General features: G+C 38.8%; 4 protein-coding genes across 6 annotated transcripts in view; 3 read left to right on the top strand and 1 right to left on the bottom strand.

Moving 5' to 3' along the window:
• The first annotated feature begins 30 nt into the window (after positions 1 to 30).
• Positions 31 to 2,689, top strand: LOC143372478 (protein O-glucosyltransferase 2). 3 transcript variants are annotated; one of them, XM_076818660.1, is made up of 8 exons: positions 31 to 135; positions 539 to 722; positions 867 to 1,078; positions 1,149 to 1,360; positions 1,430 to 1,674; positions 1,761 to 1,998; positions 2,079 to 2,378; positions 2,474 to 2,689. In XM_076818660.1, exons 2-8 carry the CDS (start codon positions 562 to 564, stop codon positions 2,591 to 2,593), a joined length of 1,488 nt encoding a protein of 495 aa, XP_076674775.1. In that variant the 5' UTR covers positions 31 to 135; positions 539 to 561; the 3' UTR covers positions 2,594 to 2,689. The 3 variants fall into 3 exon arrangements, with proteins under 3 accessions (XP_076674775.1, XP_076674774.1, XP_076674772.1); XM_076818659.1 differs by having other exon boundaries at positions 120 to 428; XM_076818657.1 differs by lacking the exon at positions 31 to 135 and having other exon boundaries at positions 236 to 722.
• LOC143372473 (uncharacterized) lies at positions 2,399 to 6,754 on the bottom strand. The gene is made up of 7 exons (XM_076818651.1): positions 6,713 to 6,754; positions 6,275 to 6,639; positions 5,973 to 6,049; positions 5,817 to 5,898; positions 5,525 to 5,735; positions 4,265 to 5,451; positions 2,399 to 4,024 (listed from the first exon to the last, which is right to left on the bottom strand). The coding sequence occupies exons 2-7, from the start codon at positions 6,332 to 6,334 to the stop codon at positions 3,815 to 3,817; spliced, it is 1,827 nt and encodes a 608-aa protein (XP_076674766.1). The 5' UTR covers positions 6,335 to 6,639; positions 6,713 to 6,754; the 3' UTR covers positions 2,399 to 3,814.
• On the top strand, positions 6,634 to 9,741 carry Prp31 (pre-mRNA processing factor 31). Its single transcript, XM_076818662.1, has 8 exons — positions 6,634 to 6,993; positions 7,104 to 7,301; positions 7,378 to 7,582; positions 8,362 to 8,531; positions 8,628 to 8,785; positions 8,864 to 9,154; positions 9,264 to 9,488; positions 9,578 to 9,741. The coding sequence occupies exons 1-8, from the start codon at positions 6,876 to 6,878 to the stop codon at positions 9,680 to 9,682; spliced, it is 1,470 nt and encodes a 489-aa protein (XP_076674777.1). The 5' UTR covers positions 6,634 to 6,875; the 3' UTR covers positions 9,683 to 9,741.
• Positions 9,742 to 10,753: 1,012 nt separating this feature from the next.
• The window catches only part of Centrocortin (cerebellar degeneration-related protein 2-like), a 98,579-nt gene continuing 91,230 nt past the window's right edge, over positions 10,754 to 18,102 (top strand). The window contains exon 1 of the mRNA XM_076818626.1: positions 10,754 to 11,164. Within this exon, the coding sequence (XP_076674741.1) occupies positions 11,089 to 11,164 (76 nt within the window). The 5' untranslated portion in view covers positions 10,754 to 11,088. The remainder of the gene's footprint in view (positions 11,165 to 18,102) is intronic.

The following is an 18,102-nucleotide window of genomic DNA, read 5'->3' as shown; positions in this document are numbered from 1 at the left end:
GGTACAAAGAATTATTACGGCCCATATAAACAAAGATAACCTAATACGAGAAACTAACCAAACTGCGAAACAATCCTAAAGGCATATATCTATGCGCTGTCTCCCGTGACGCAGTGATCGCGAAAATCTCGAACGGTTTATATCGTTTAGAAAACTTGGCAATTTCGTATCACTGCTTTCTCCCATTTCATAACGATTTCATTTTGTAATTATCTGTATGAAAATAGAAATATTCATCGGCTAATGAAACTTCATTTGTAATCAACTTCAAGGGGGTTTCTACCATTATTTTTTGTTCGACTTTCAGACCGTGTTCATCGACTACCTAGCTGGATCGAATTCATTTGAAAATAATTTGGTAACTGTTTAGTATCGAACGGCTGGTAGAGTTTAAAAAAAGATCTTAGGGGAGGATAATATTCAAAAAAGTACTTTCTCTTATATGAATTTGAAAGCGTGAACACATTTTGACGATCGAAAGAATTCTATTTAATTATAAGTATCGACGGTTTGTTTATGTATGATAGTTTCGTTGCAGGTGATAGCGATTTGTTAAAGAGGATGTTTATACCGTTTCTATTGTTGCTTATTTGCCAAGAAGGGACAAATGTTGAAATAGACCCGTCGAAGACAATAATCTGGGGCCCAGGTTTGAAACCAGATAAAATAACTATGGGAGCAAGATATGTCTTTTTACAACTGATTGATTTGGAAGGGAAAAAGTATGCCTTATTTTTATTACATAAATATATCGTAATAAAATGTACGAAGACGTTTGAAATAATTGAACTTGCAGTCGGATATTAAGATTAAAAATCTGGCATCACATTTTGTGTATTTAATAAGTTGCTTGAAATATTTTTAAGCCTAACAGAATCACCTGGGAAAGATCTGGTCACTGCTCGCGTACAAGGTGAAACCTTGAGGGGTCATGCATGCCACGTGCGGACCCAGGTTCTGGACAGCAAGGATGGAAGTTTTATTGTTAGATATAAATTGCATAATACATGTTTCAATCTGCAATTGAAAGTGCAAATAAAGGAATATGATTTACCTGTTTTATTGGTGAAATCTAAAGGTATGGCGAAGCTACTTAAAATTCTTCTACGAACTTCATATTTATTGTTTACCTAATGCGAACGTTTTAGGTCCCATTTACGAGGATGAATGCTATTGCCCGAATCCTTCCGTTAATAATTGGTTAGAAGATTTAGAATGCTCCAAGAATTATACACAAATACATCACGATCTCGCTGCATTCGCACATGTAGATTTCGATGAATTGCGTCAGGATATCATAAAAGCGTATGATAAACCAGGGAGCGTCAGTCTTTGCCACTACGTAGTTAAATCTAATAAAGTAAGTATTACTACTCCCTGTTTCTTCATTCGCTTGAAACTGTATTCAAATTAAACTAGATGAAATAAGATCTTCAGGGAATGCTATGGCCGACACGTGGGCTTCAAAATATTCATGGACTCTGTGCTGTTGTCCATCGCTCGCAAAGTTAGTTTGCCGGATATTGAATTTTTCATGAACTTGGGCGATTGGCCGCTCGTTCCAAAGGGGGGCAAGAGTTATCCCATCTTCTCCTGGTGTGGTTCATTAGACACGAAGGACATTGTTCTGCCCACCTACGATATCACTGAATCATCTTTGGAGGCGATGGGAAAGTACATATTCTTCGTTACACGTCAAATAATTAGATAGAAAACATGCATAACATTCTAAGCATTATGTGATGTTACACAATAAACAGGGTAATGTTAGACATGCTATCTGTACAAGGTAACACAGACACACCATGGGAGGAAAAGGTGGAGAAATTATTTTGGCGTGGCCGTGACTCTCGGAGAGAACGACTCGATCTGATCGATATTTCGAGAAACTATCCTGATTTGTTTAACGTCTCGATTACTAATTTCTTCTTTTTTAAAGACGAGATAGAGAAATATGGTCCTGGGCAAAGTCACATATCTCTTTTCCATTTCTTCAAGGTAATAAATATAAATATATAGACGGCGAAACATTTATTCCAGAAGAATTTGAAAATCAATCATTATTGCTATTTGTACAGTACAAGTACCAGTTGAATATCGATGGTACAGTGGCTGCGTATCGATTTCCCTACTTGCTTGCCGGAGATTCTTTAGTTCTGAAACAGGAATCAAAGTACTACGAATTCTTTTATAATAATCTTGTACCTGGAGGGCACTATGTATCTGTAAAGAGCGACTTATCGGACCTCGTTGACAAACTCACGTGGGCGAAAGAGCACGACGAAGAAGCACTACGAATTGCCAAGTCCGCTAGACAATTCGCGAGGGATAACTTGTTACCACGCGATGTGTTATGTTATCACGTAGTTCTGTTCCGCGTAAGAATTTTCAGTAAAAATTAGACAGATTCAACTTCATTTATTCTTTCTAAATATATGTCACAGAATAACATGTTTTTTTCTTTACATTTTAGGAATGGAGTAAACGCTTAAAGAGTAAAGTTAAGGTACTGGATAACATGGAAGAAGTGCTGCAAGCTAAACATTCCTGTGAATGTTACAATGGGGATGCAAAACTTAAAGAGGAGCTCTAACATCTGCAATTTTATAAAAATCTTAGCAATACACAATTTACTTCTTTATATTACACTTTGTATGTAAAAATAATACATATCGGTTTAAATTTCGTATACCTTCCGCAAACGGCATTTTATTTGTTCTCCGGTGAGTATTAGAAGAGAAATCAGCTTCAAGAATATTTCAAAGTTATTCCAACATTAACAAACTCCACTTTAGGTTCTACAATTTGAAAATATACCTTTATGAGATCCTTTCCTATTTACGGTACTTATTTATAGTAAACATTGTAAACAGTGATTGGCCGTCGAACCTATGCCTTTATATGCTGTTAATACCTACGTAATAATTATATAAATAAGAATCAAAAGTAAGAAGATACGTATTAAGTAAAGATCAGATGAGCAAAGTTCTCGCCGAATCAGGCAAAAAATCACGATTACGAATTAAAACATCTATTTACATCTATACGATCCTACAGAATTTCCGAAGGAAAAAATAAGAATCAATTTTTAAATCCATGAATCTTTTAATGCCAATCAAGAGCATATAAAATTAGATAAGTAAATATAAAATTAACTCTAAGGCAAACGTGTATACCGGAAGCTGTAAATAGAAAGTACATAATGTACCTTGTTCCATACATTTTTATCTCGGTGTAATAGATATGTTTACGCTGTATTATGTACACCGATATCAAAGCAATTAATGCACGTTGTTGAGTGCCACATAAGCTAGTGCCTGTCAAAAATTAAATAGCAAAGATTTACAAGTCCCCTTTACGTACGAAAGTGTAATATGGATGCATAAAAGCGACGACGAAATTGAAATTGTAATCAAGTGGCTTTAAAATCATATTCCAACGAGATTTGTTTCTAGACTGCTGTTAGACGCAACGAGATCTTCAACGTTCAATTTATGAAGTTTCTCGTACGCGTGAATCTCGTATCAAAGTACTTTTGGTAACTTTTAAATCCGCATACCTCATCATCCAGAAAGCACACGTATTATTCGAAAGAAAATGGAAAGAAATTCCGAAGCATTTAGTTCCTGCAAGTGTAATGACGTTCCAGCAGCACCTTTCCTTATTTATATATAGAACTCTCTATTATTTGCCTCGTTACGTAACACTGGACGATATGCTATGAAGAATTAAATTAAAACTTTATATTCCGAAAGTTGCAATTAAACCATTTATGTTGAAGTGAATACTATATACCAATTTACATTAATGTACTCTATTGTGGAGGCGGTTGATACGCGTAGCCACCGTACTGGTTTGGTGGAGGAGGTCCCTGAGGGCCAGGTGGAGGAGGCATGTGACCACCGGGTGGTCGCGGCGGATATTGTGGATATCCTTGCCCTGCTGGTGGTGGTGGATAACTCTGCGGAGGATACTGTGGATGCCCGTAGTGTTGACCACCTTGTGGTGGATGAGGGGTATACACCTGAAACATATCCAAGTATCTCTTACCAACTGCCATGGTACACAATCTATATGTGTAAAAAAAAAAAGAAGTCCTGACTGACTGACTCCTCAACGCCCAGCTCAAACCTAGGAACGTGAAATTTGGAAGGTACATTGTTTTCATGATGTAGGCACCCACTAAGGAAGGATTTTTGAAAATTACGCTAAAGCGTAACACTTATAATAACTCAAGGAGTGCTCTTTAGTTTTAAAGTAATACCTGTGGCTGTCCACCAGGTGTTGGTGGCACATAAGTCTGTGTAGTAGCTGGGCCATATCCAGGTTGTGGTTGCGGACCTGGCGGTGGTGCAGGACCTTGCGGTGGCCCTGATGGCGGCTGAAATCCGCTTGGAGCAGGACTCTGAGATTGCTGTTGTTGCGACTGCGGCGGTGTTTGAGATTGCTGTTGAGATTGTTGCGGTTGATGCGGCGGCTGGTGTGCAGGAGGCTGATGCGTCGACTGATGAGACGGCTGGTGAGGAGCATGCGGCGGTTGATGAGGCGACTGATGCGGCGGGTGGGACGTTGGATGAGACGTTGGGTGCGGCGTTTGGTGGACGGGATACCCGGATGGAGCAGGAACGGAGGGAGCGTAACTTCCGCCTTGGGAAGTAGGCGGTGGAACGCTGCTCGGTGGATAAGTCTGGGTCGACGCGGATGGCGTACTTGTCGGCTGGCTGCTTTGGGCGTAAGTGTTGACTCCGGTCGCAGAGGCAGTGCTGAATGGAGGGGACGTGGAGGCTGGGCCGTACTGTGTCCCACCAGGACCGGGGCTTGGTTGATTGCCGTAATTCGGTTGGGGCCCGGTGTTCTGTTGAGATCCGGGTTGCGGAGGCTGAGCAGCGCTCGACGTGGGAGGGGTTGGGTAATTCTGAGGTGGAACGTTGTTCGCGTATGCTTGAGAAGAAGGAGGCGGATAACTTCCAGGCTGACCACCTCCGTAGGCATTTTGCGGTGGAGCTTGAGACGGGGGTGGCTGATAATTTGGTTGTGGGCTGGGACTACCATACTGCCCTGGCTGTTGCTGTTGGTTACTCGATGGGAAGTTCTGTTGAGAAGGATTAGCAGGAGGATAGCCTTGTTGGTTTGGTGGTGGCGGGCCATATCCCGTGGGAGGTTGAGTAGTTCCTGGCGGTGGATATCCACCTGGCTGAGGACCATAACTGTTCACGGTAGTTGGAGGACCATAATTTGGCTGCGTCGATGTGCTATATGCCTGTTGTTGAGAAGCATTTGGTGGCCCATACTGGTTCGGTTGCCCCGGGGTATATGCCGATCCCTGTGGCCCTTGATAATTAGAGCCTGGATTCTGATTGGTGTATTGCGCTGGATAACCTTGTTGAGAAGGTTGTTGAGGGTAGCCTTGAGGCCCCCTGTATTGCTGCGGTCCAGGTGCAGTCGGCGGTCCTTTGAATATGTTTCACGTGTAATTAAAACAGAACTATGCGTCTTAGAAATCGTCGGATAAAGTATAACGTACTATTTATTGCTGGCCCTTGTCCAGGCATCACGGGGCCACGATATCCACCCTGCGTCATTGGTTGCCCTTGATTAAAGCTCGACATTGGTAATGTCGGTTGATTGTTCGGCGGCATCTCTCCCACAGGTCCAGCCGAACCTGCAGAAGCGTTTGGAAGGCCTTGTGGATTCATCATACCATGTTGAGGTCCATTAGGAATTCCTTGCGGAGGCTTATCACAGAAGCAAAGGTGAACATTTTATTTCCAACTCGCAAGACAAAGGATACAGCTTATTTACAAAATATTCCTCACCGGCAATAATGCTTGTATATTTTGATTCGCATCCGCAATCGACGCCAGATACACTAAGTTGCGATGTAACAACTGTTGATACCTGAAATCACACAGCTCGTGCATTAACATGTTACAAATGTTTCATAAATATTCAAAATTGAATTTCAAACTCACTGTATACATTCTTGCGGCTTTCCTTTATTCTGGTACTCCTGTATAGTTTGTATAAGCTGACTGTTTTCGTCCAGCATCTGCGCAAGTAGATTCACTCATATAAATCACTCGTTTATCTCTATCATCAAACAATCTAGCCATTTCTACCAACTACATTTTTGAACGGGGGGTCGCTGATGTTGAAGTTGCAATCTCTTTTATCCGATATCATTTTGCTAGCTACTAGTAGCTTATACAACAAGTACGCGTACAATATCAAACAATACAATACAATATCAACAACAGTGTGCAACATTCTTTACCTTCTGTATTTGGGCAGGATTCGGCGGCGGCCTACCGCGTTGAGCAAAGGTCACGGACATGTTTCTCAGCTAACTTATATATTGTTAAATGTTCGTAATGCACAGAATTTACTTGTCTTTAAAGACTTTCCCAATATACTGCGCGACTCTTTGATCTCTTCCTCGGAATCGCAGCACACATTCGAAGCTTTAGAATTCCGCCAAGGTATCGGTTGTCCACATTGCTGCACCGTGCCTCTAACCATCCACGAGCAGCCAATTTAACGCGGATCCTTTTCCGAAACAATAAAGGTTCGCAGATATATTAGTTCGGCGGCTCTTTTCTCAGGGAAACTCTAAATATAGTGAATCGCCGACAGCGATCCCTTCGCAAAATTCGTAGTTTTACAAATAAGAAATGGTGGCCCGTCCATTTCTAAAATAGAAAGTGCAGGGCACCTCCGGACACGCCGCTAGAGGGAATCCCGATTGATCCTGTTCTCGCAAGTTCTCGTCACGATTTGCTATACTCGCCACGCCGAAGTTGTCAAACAGAGGGTTTCGAAAGCGTTCGAAACTCAGTTTAATTTAGACTCGTAAAGAATTTTTCAACAAACACGTCATGTCCTTAGCAGACGAGCTGTTAGCAGATCTTGAAGAAAACGATGATTCTGACGATACCATGGAAGAGCCGGAGCCGGACTTCGTCCCGGCTTCGGTTTCCAAACCCATCGAAGAAGGTTATTATCCTTTCTATTGTCATTTCCTTTTAATACCAAGAAATTGTTATTATCGGATACAGTACCGTCGAGTTCTATTTATTCCGATTTCAAATGCATCTTAATTGCAGAGATAAAAGTAGCTTCTGTGAGAGAATTAGCAAAACTTGGCGATTCAGAACTGTTACGAAAAGTAATGTCGCACATAGACAAATATAGTAAGGTACCTAGGAAGTCTGTAGATATTATTGGACCCGTCGAGTCTGATCCAGAATATCAGCTCATCGTTGAGGCTAATAACATGGCTGTTGATATCGATGATGAAATAGGTATACGCAAAATCATGAATTTTAAACATTCGCATAATCTTTAAATGTTCATATTTAACGCCAGTTATGTTTTCAGCTACCATACACAGATTCACAAGAGACAAATACTCTAAACGGTTTCCAGAATTGGAATCTTTAGTTGTTGGTCCTTTAGAGTATGTGATGACCGTTAGGGAGTTAGGAAACGACTTAGACAGAGCAAAGAATAACGAGACATTACAGCAATTTCTTACTCAGGCAACCATCATGGTAGTTTCAGTTACCGCGTCAACAACGCAAGGGTAATATAGATAGATAAATACTTTATTTCGGCCTCACCGGCCTTCAAATGGGACTTGGCTAAATATCGATAACCAATAATCATTGAACTCAAATCATCGATTTTCGACAACATCAACGATTTTACAACAAAGCATAAAATAAATAAAACAGAATAATAAATTAACAACATTAATATTTAAAAAACGTTTGTTAAGAAACAAACTACTTATGTATATCAATTATGTACAGCAGCGGACAAAAAAGTTACCACATTTTCGGTTTGTCTTATTTTTGTTGTATTTTGTTTTGGCATTAGCTTGAAGCTGTGGTGTTACGTGAGTGCGTTTTATTCGGCTTTTAATTCTACATATATCAGAATATGTATATTGGGCACATGATGCAGTTTTGAGTTGAGTAACATTTGTAAATTAGCTTAAAAAAAGCGAATATTTTCTTTGGTAGTTCATTATCGATGTTGAACCTAACCCATGAAGATTAGTTTTACATACTTAAAATTTATAAATATAAACCGGTTTTCAAACCCGCTTTTTAAAAACTGGCAAACCCTAATTCCTATACACCTAATATACTTATATACTCTATTGTACTTTGACTCCCTTATCTTATTGTATTGCACCTGCTCCTGAATTTCTTTTTCTCTACTCTCCAGAATTCTGTGTACCTCTCTACCTTCCTGCTGTAACAAAGTTAGACCCGCAAGGGTAATATATCGCGCGATGAATATACACTTTATAAATTACGTTCACTATTTCTGAAAATAAAACTATTACATTTACAGACAATTATTGACAGAAGATGAGAAAGAAGCTATTTGCGAGGCGTGCGATATGGCGGTAGAATTGAATAATTGTAAACTAAAGATTTTTGAATACGTAGAGAGTAGAATGGCATTCATTGCACCGAATCTTTCTGTAATAGTCGGTGCATCGACAGCTGCAAAAATCATGGGTAATAGTCACAAATATATTCTCCTGTATTTATATATTCAAATACAATTACATTCTCCTAAAACGTTAAATTTTACATTGCACTTCTCTGTCTTAGGTGTTGCTGGAGGTTTGACAAAACTGTCAAAGATGCCATCTTGCAATGTTCTAGTTCTAGGCTCTCAAAAAACTACACTGTCTGGATTTTCACAAGTAGCAACTTTACCTCATACTGGCTTTATATATTACTCCGATATCGTACAAGACACGCCACCTGTAAGTAACGAAACGTATATTTCGCGTAGCTTTTAATCGCAGTACTTTTCTATTACTGTTGTTTATTCGCCTTTTTAGGATTTAAGAAGGAAAGCGGCGAGACTTGTAGCATCCAAAAGTATGTTAGCCGCGCGTGTCGATGCGTGCCACGAAAGTACAGATGGTCACATCGGCCAAATGTTCCGCGAAGAAATCGAGAAGAAGCTGGATAAGCTTCAAGAGCCGCCGCCCGTGAAATTTGTAAAACCTTTACCAAAACCGATTGATCCAGGCAGGAAGAAACGCGGTGGCAAACGTGTTAGGAAAATGAAAGAACGTTACGCAATCACCGAGTTTAGGAAACACGCGAACAGAATGAATTTCGCTGATGTACGTATAAAGGCCGTGGCTTCGTCAAAATGCGTGACAGCTTTAAGGATTATATATCCGGCGACATTCGCGCTATTAACTCATTCTTTCCTCCGTTGCACTTGCGTAGATTGAAAACGATGCTTATCAAGAAGATCTTGGTTACACGCGTGGTACGATCGGCAAGGCAGGAACGGGTCGTATCAGATTACCTCAAATCGATGAGAAAACAAAAGTAAGGATATCGAAAACGCTCCAGAAGAATTTACAGAAACAACAACAATGGGGTGGAAGTACCACAGTCAAGAAGCAGGTTTCTGGTACTGCATCCAGCGTCGCATTTACCCCGTTACAGGTACACTATTCTAAAATCTAGATATAACTACCTATTGTTCCGTTCTTTGGTAGAAATTTCAATGTCAAATTAATCGTGCTCATTTATAGGGCTTGGAGATTGTCAATCCGCAAGCAGCAGAAAAGAAAGTAAACGAAGCTAACGCTAAATACTTTTCGAACACAGCTGGCTTCTTGAAAGTGAAAAAGCCATGAGAATGATGTAAATAATGTGCACTGTGGTTTTGCGTTAATTAAATAAATTTGACTTTGTACATTTTTTTTATCATAAACCTACTACATGATATATATATATATTAGCATAATTTATAATTTTAGAAAAGAGTAATTAATCCTCTTAGAAAATATTATTTTAATAGAACAAGTAAAATACTGTGTTTACATTTCTCTGAAACGTAAGGGGTCGTCCTTAAATTACGTAAGGCTTTTGGGAGGGGGGATTGTGAATTTCTTACGTTTTTTTACCAGAGGGGGGGGGGGGAGTCAGGTAGTGTCTTACGTAATATTTTTTAATCTAATTTTCAATAAATAATAATTATATAAACCTTTAAAAGAATTTTAATAACTGAAGAAATTAGATGCACAAAATATTACGTAAGAAGGGGGTTGCAATATCAAATCTTACGAATTCTTATACTGGGGGAGGGAGGGGGTAAGATCTCGCCAAAATTACCTTTACGTAATTTAAGGACGGCCCCTAAAATAAATATAGAATCTTTGAATCTCCGTATTTTTCTCTCGTCTTTGCAGTAAATCGATAGTAAATCGATAACGATCCTCCACTTAATTGGAGGGTCTGCCTAGAGAAGCATTTATGGTTTGATCATGCGCAGTGTCTTTGAAAGCGCCACTGCCGAAATTTAAATGTCGCGAACCGGTTGCCCCACGTATAACAATGCGAATGGAAAAAGATTTTATAGCAGTAACCACTGATATACAGCACATACTGCAACCGACGTTTCAAACTTTACGTACATAACTTACATTCCATCGCAGATCCTACGGATTTCTATCATAAATATTAGGTTAATGAGAACGTGCCTCGGGCAACTAGGCGGGAATTACCATACACGTAGTCACGCACACACATGTAAACACAATAGATGATGGTCGACCTCGCGGTGAACCGATTGCAAAAATAAACAGTGCAAAAGAGACGGGTGACTGGTGGGAAGAGGAACGTCGGTGCGTAACGAAATTAGTGTAACAAGGACGGTCGCGCGTACGTGCGACTGGTGAAAGAGCGAAAGGTGCGGCTGTAGTGGTGAAAGACAGGATAAGGATGGAGAGAACACCGGGTGGAACGAACAGCAAACCAGAACTGGGTGTTGTAAGGGAATCGTTGACTGCTTGGAGTGCTCGTGTGTGTTCTGAGTTCGTTTCTCATCTCCACTTGAGAACGTTGCCTGTGAATGCTGTGCGAAGTTTCGTGTGCCGACCGTGCGTTCCACTCGACATTACGCGGGAAGCTTGGTTGTGTTTCGGTTCGTAACACGGGAAACGCGAGCCAACATTGCTGTGACAAGGTGGAAATTCTACTTTCTTCGTTGCGGACCCATCGGAGGAACCGGTAGCGAAGGAACAGGTCCTGACGACCGGCCATGGCGACTTTTAAGGATTTAAAGAACGATTGGTCCATGTTATGTCAGGATTGCACCGATTGCTGGACACATTCCGGTGAGTCTCTGTTTATTCTCTCGAACCGTCACGCGCATATTAGAGGTTATCGGGTAATCAAAGTTACGATTAAGAGACTTCGAGAATTATGTGACTTTAGCAAAATTTTCGACAGCTTTTTCTCTCTCGAAATTTTGCAATCTTTCACAAAACTTTTGCGCTGTGTATTCTACGCCTAAAATGCCTGCGGCATAGAGTTCTACCGGTTTTTAAAGTGAATGAGTTTGAAGAATTTCGTTCGTTTCACGGTGATTGACCCCTCGGGTATATCGTGCATAGACAAACAGGTGATCTCTCGTTCGTACGGTGTGAACCGCACAAGAAAGGCAAATCTCTTCGTACATATTATTGTATGTATATACATATGTATCATAACAGAGTATATACATATAATTCTCCATAGACTAGACGTGCTTAAAGGATACAGGTGAATAAGAAGAATATTATTGCTTCGATTAATTTATATTCGTATCGGCCACGACGTATTATGATAATAAGTCACGCGTATTTTCGTTGCTATCGGCCATTAGAAGCGTAATTGATTTCGGAAGTGCAGATGGCAAATTCGAAATATTTTCGCAGTGAAAATAATAAGAAGGTGTTGTTACTTTAAATAAAAGTATACAGCTATATTTCTGTTTCTTACGTTCACATATAATTATATGTCTCGTGACTTGTGTATTCCTCTCTAACAACTTAGAGCAATATAATTACTAATAACGCGCGATATATCAAGAATTTAAAAAGAGGGCGTTAGTGATTACAATCGGTGCTAGTATTTAGATGTTCACGCAATTAGTAGATATCGGTGTTTGGTTACACTTATCAGGTAAGCCCGTAAATATCGCGGAGAAGTTTTTGTTTTACCATTTTAATTTGCAATTAGCTTGGTAAACGATGGTAACAGTTGTGGGTACACACAATGTTGCGTCGTGCTTTCTGATGATTAATAGAGCCGTAACAAATCCTCAGCTAATTACTGTTACTCGGAGCCGGGTATGCAAATCGAAAATCTTCATTTACGAGTAAAGTAGGATTCACTTTATTTATTGGTTTTTCTATCCAGTCGTAGCATCCGCCTTTCTAAGTTTTCCGTATTCCGTGTATCTTCCTTAATGACTGCCTTTCGAATTCAACTACTTTACAATATTTTTTGTCTTGCTCGTGCACCAGGAAAACACTTAATTCAGTCCTAGAAATGATACGGAACCGTATTTGTTATTTTTAAGAGCAATGCGTAAGTTTCGATAAGGCGGTTACATATCTAGTAAAAATATAGCTTAAAATGTTCCTTATTGACTTACAAAAATATTCTCCTTTTTGACGATTTTATCGTTTATCTTCGTTAGTGCACACCGTCGTTGCCTCGTAATTACTTCGTAAGTTATACTCCCGTTTATAAAGTTACCAGATACATATCTAGGGGAAAGTTCCCTAACTTGGACCGGATCCTAAATTGGAGCATATTCTTTATTCGCATATTAATCGACCTAATTAGGCGATATCTCTTAGCTTGGGGTTGTAGCTTGCATGTCGCTTAGCAACAGTGTGGAAACAGAACACCGTATAGAATCATTAATAATTACAGCGAAATGAATGTTTTGTCTTGATGCCGGTTGATGTAATTTTCGCCTCTAATTTATATAAGCTGTAAGTTTTTACTGGTCTGGGTTAGGTAAATTTTGAATTCTAATGGGTGCAATTTTTTTTATGAATAGTCATATCTTTAATGCTATCATAACATATATTTCATAGTTGCACTAGTTTTTGTTCATTACACCTAAACGTTAAAATTGGGTTAGTTTCTTAAGGGAGGATTCTCGTGTAACAGCTGCCGAAATTTATGATTTTTTTTTTAAAAAACTATTCTTAATATTGCATTAAACTCTTTTGGGATATAAGGAGGCATCTTTAAACTTGCAGAAAATATTTTTTTTATGTCGATTATTATTTATCAATTATTGTGGAATCTCTTCGACGATGTTGTCGACAGGTATAGCACCTGCCACAGTCATCTGATTGCAAAAAGACAAAAATTCTCTTCAAGTTAAATAATTTACGCTGGGACTGAACCTAAAATTTTAATTTTACTTTTTATTTATAATACTTTTTTCGTCGTTAAGAGAGGGTTAAGAAATGGCATAGCAAAGCAAATTTTTGCACTTTACCACTAATAATATCAGGCAATAATTACACGTATTCAATTGATCCCAATAATCTCTTATCGTCTAATTAGTATACGCAAGAAGCAGCAATACGTCTAAATAATTATTCGCCTGAAATTCTTCAATTATCGCCAAGCATTTCTTTCTTAATAAACAGTTACAACGAAGTGTATCTTCTTTAATTAATAGTCGCAATCAGTGTATAGATAGATGGCTAATGACTGGGAAGAAATGTGCTTCTGCACTGTGCTTTAAAGTGCACAGGTACAGTTGTTTGATATTTAAGCAAGCAGCACAAGGTAGTTGATAAATAAAATTTCGAGGTATTAAAGGTGATTCGCTCGAAATGATATTAATCTTCCAAACGGGAGCGTGGCGCAACGGCAATTATTACTATTATTTCATCAAAGCAATGAAACTTGAACTACGCTTAGTACGCGTGGCACGTGTTAATTCTCTTCTCTTTTTTTATTTCGAGTAAATGTCTAACACGCGATGACGTAACGCGGACGGCTTATTAGTTATGCGAATACTTTCTCGCATCGGCGATTCACAATTCTGCAACATTATACGAGAAAGCGATGGGATACCACTGTTCGCGGTAAGGGGCATAGCTTTTTTCTTGTTACGAGTTTTCAGTCATCAAAATCACTCTTTCAGGAGAATTTGCAGGCCAGTGAAAGTCTAACAACGACACTCGCTTAACTTGTTTTACTGACGACGTCCTTATAGAGGGGCGAAAATTCAATATTTTCCTCTTACAGATTGACGCGGAAAGCTTCGCGCGTTCCCCCTCAGCTTTTCTTTACTTTTACACCGTCGATGATCTGCAATTTTATTGTACTGTTGGATGCAAGAAGGGTGCCAAAAGTCAGTTTCGAGAAAAGTGTCTGTAAACATTACGATGTTAGATATTTTTTATACATAGTTAAATTTGTTGTGAAACTGTTTATAGTATTTAAAATTTTGATGCATCTCCTTTGTGCAATAGTTGCGTTATCACAATCGGTATTACGTAATAAATTAACCAGTGAAATTCATGTTAATTGTAGGCCCTTCTTGCATAGAATGGAGAAATATAGAAAAAAATTATTTTACCATTATTTTTTACTGCCTAATTAATATTCGCGTAGTATTGCATAAAATGCGTACCGTAGCTTAGTATAGGTGAGAATAAATTGGAATAAGTTAGTACGGCAAGTGGAGGTAGATGAGACCAAAGACAGAGAAGCGAGTGCAATGTGTGTGGTACAAGTATGAGAGAGATAGTTTAAATAAGTATTATTTATGTAAAACCGAGTCCACTGCTTTACTACTACTAATATCTGTCTTTTAAAAATAAACAAAATCAATACTTTCTATCAAGTCGCCACACGTTCAACTTAAATTTAAATTAAGCTCAAACATAAATCCACATGTTTAAAACAGACTTAGTGATAAAAGTACATTTCAATCACAAATGCTTTGTTTGAAATATTCTCGTAGGTTTTCCATGCACACCAAAATCTGCTGCCTACATTTCTTCATCTATTCGTCTATCTGCCCTAAGTTTCTAAGCACTCTTATTCCATATAACTTCTGTGATTGAATCGAGCTCTGAGTATAATAAAATCTTGTAGGGGAGACCGGGGCTAAAAGTTCCGGGGGTAAGTTGTTCCGACGGCTCTATCTTCAAAATAAAAAGAGCGTTGTACTTTAAATTATTTTTTCCGTGTGAGTTGATCACGCTACTCTGTCGCCCACTTTAATAGCGTCCGCGACAGCGAATTGTGTGGTTGTAAGCAAGGACCTATTAGTCGCATACCAGATAAGTAAAAATTTTTCTATCATTACTTTTTGGTCTATTTCAATTATTTAACGTCGATATTATAGATTGAATCGTTCTTATGGATCAAATGACATTTAAGAACATGGTGTAATAGTGTTTATCGTTTGAATACATGTATAAGCAGAATAATCTTTGAAATTGCTACATGTGTCGGTAGGGGCTAGTTGTTACCGTGACTTGGGGCACGTTGGTACCGTAAAAACTTGCCCCGCCGCAAATAGGTCTGTGAAGATAGCACCCCCAAATTCGATTTTTTAAAAAAACTCAACGGCATTCGTTTGTTCATCGTATGCCCATGTTTTCCCATAAAAAATTTCGTTTGCCCACCCTTCAAAAAAAAATTATGGCAAAAAAAAATTTTCATCAGCACCCCCATGAAAACGTTTTAATGATTTATCGGTGGGAAATGATTGTCCTTCGTTTGCCCACGTTTGCCCATAAAAAATTTTTTTTTGCCCACCCTCCAAAAAAAGTTATGAACAAAATAAAAAATTTGTCTTCATCACCCATCATGAATGTATTTCAATTTTTTAATAGAAGGATACGAATGTACCCGACCTGGCCACGTTTGCCCACTCTCAGATTTCATTTGCCCACCCTCCAGAATTTAAATAAAAAATAAAAACCTCGAAAAGAAGGGTACAGGTGAAGCGATCGCGTTAAAGTTCGATTTTTCTGAAAAATATTATCGAAATCGTTCTTTCAACGATGCAGTTCGTTATTTTAGATGTAGAAGAGATTTGCCCATGCATTAATTTCGTATGCCCACCCTCCAGAATCGATATATTAATAAAGATAGCCAAGAAGTGCGGTACCCGTTGAAGCGATCGCGTTAAAGTTCGATTTTTCTGGAAAATATTATCAAAATCGTTCTTTCAACGATGCATATCGTTTGTCCAGATGTAGAAGAGACTTGCCCATGCATTAATTTCGTATGCCCACCCTCCAGAATCGAATTATTAATAAAGATAGCCTAGAAGTGCGTCGTTGGAAATAATTCGAGAGTATCGCAGACATCTGTTTACGTTTCGGCAGTGGCACTCGGGGCTGCGACCCTTCAGGGTATCAGCGCTGCGTGTCGTCATCGAACGTGTCGAAACGTAAACAGATGTCTGCGATACCCTCGAATTGTTTCCAACGACGCACGAAAGTCAGTCGGTCTCCAGAGTTCGGACGCAACCCTTGCGAGACCGTGCATTCATTTACGGTTTGTGAAGTAACTGTGAGATTATATTATTTTCCGTTGTGCGATATCATTGCGGTAATTAGTGAAAAATGACTAGAAAACCACTCTGGTGTTATTCTGCACATGCTGCAGATGTGTGAAAAGTGTGAAGTGTTCGATGAGCGATACAAATTGAAGTGTCGTTCGAATAAAGTGAGAAATAAGTGTGTGCAACATTTCTTGGATAACATGTCACCAAACACCTTCAACCTTTACGGTAAGTACAATTGATTTTGATAATTCATTCGGGAAAAAACGAACGGAAAGGTATTCGGTTCAACGGGTACCGCACTTCTTGGCTATCTTTATTAATAATTCGATTCTGGAGGGTGGGCATACGAAATTAATGGATGGACAAATCTCTTCTACATCTGGACAAACGATATGCATCGTTGAAAGAACGATTTTGATAATATTTTCCAGAAAAATCGAACTTTAACGCGATCGCTTTAACGGGTACCGCACTTCTTGGCTATCTTCATTAATAATTCGATTCTGAAGGGTGGGCATACGAAATTAATGGATGGGCAAATCTCTTCTACATCTAAACTAACGAATTGCACTGTTGAACGAACGATTTTGATAATATTTTCGAGAATAATCGAACTTTAACGCGATCGCTTCATCTATACCCATGTTTTCGCGGTTTTTATTTTTTATTTAAATTCTGGAGGGTGGGCAAATGAAATCTGAGAGTGGGCAAACGTGGCCAGATCGGGTATATTCGTATCCTTCTATTAAAAAATTGAAATGCATTCATGATGGGTGATGAAGACAAATTTTTTATTTTGTTCATAACTTTTTTTTGAAGGGTGGGCATAAAAAAAAATTTTATGGGCAAACGTGGGCAAACGATGGACAAACGAATGCCGTTGAGTTTTTCCAAAAATTCGAATTTGGGGGTGCTATCGTCACAGACCTACCGCAAATGTATAAATTGTTTCCGCTGTGCTTTAAGATGCGAACATATGAATGAAAGGCGGAAAGGGACACGACTTCGATCGAAGTTATGCGTAAAGATAAATAAAAACTGTCGCTTTTGGTTTTCTTTTAAAGATAATACATTTTTGTTGGTCCGAACCTTCATAAATAACCATTATTAATAAAATTCTGCTTTACTTCATTAGAAAATGAAATATTTCATTAAAAGGCAACTCTTATATCATAGTCAAAACTTACCCCAATGCGATAACAACTTGCCCCATATAGGGGTAAGAAGTTCCGCTTCGATCAGCCACAAATAAATTACTTTCTATGGGAAACCTATTACAATATATTAAACACAAGCTTAAAATCAGAAGATATAATAAATTTAACAAGAAATTAGTCAATAGCGAAGAGAATAACTACATTATTTTCCAATCATTTTTATGGTTTATCGAAATCGGAACTTTTAGCCCCGGCCTCCCCTATACGTTTTGTAATCCTTCCCATAAAAACGTGAATAATAATATATACCTACATTAGTATTTTCTAGCTTATATTCTCAAAACAATGTTATCATACGCATACGCAATTAATTATGCATTACATACGCAATTATTATTGGAAGCCAATATTAATAATAAATTCAAACACACCGCACTAACTCTTACAACGTAAAATTGACCCTCCCCTCTCTCCGCGGTCACAAAATCAATTTCTCTTTCGAAATCTGCACTCGCGATCGATGAGGATGAGACGGAACCATCCCCACTGGTAGTAATAAGGTCGAGGCGGT

The sequence above is a fragment of the Andrena cerasifolii genome, chromosome 8 (genome assembly GCF_050908995.1).
Source record: "Andrena cerasifolii isolate SP2316 chromosome 8, iyAndCera1_principal, whole genome shotgun sequence".
Taxonomy (NCBI): Eukaryota; Metazoa; Arthropoda; class Insecta; order Hymenoptera; family Andrenidae; genus Andrena; species Andrena cerasifolii.
The sequence above is the reverse complement of the archived record's forward strand: the minus strand, read 5'-3'. Positions and strand labels throughout refer to the sequence as shown.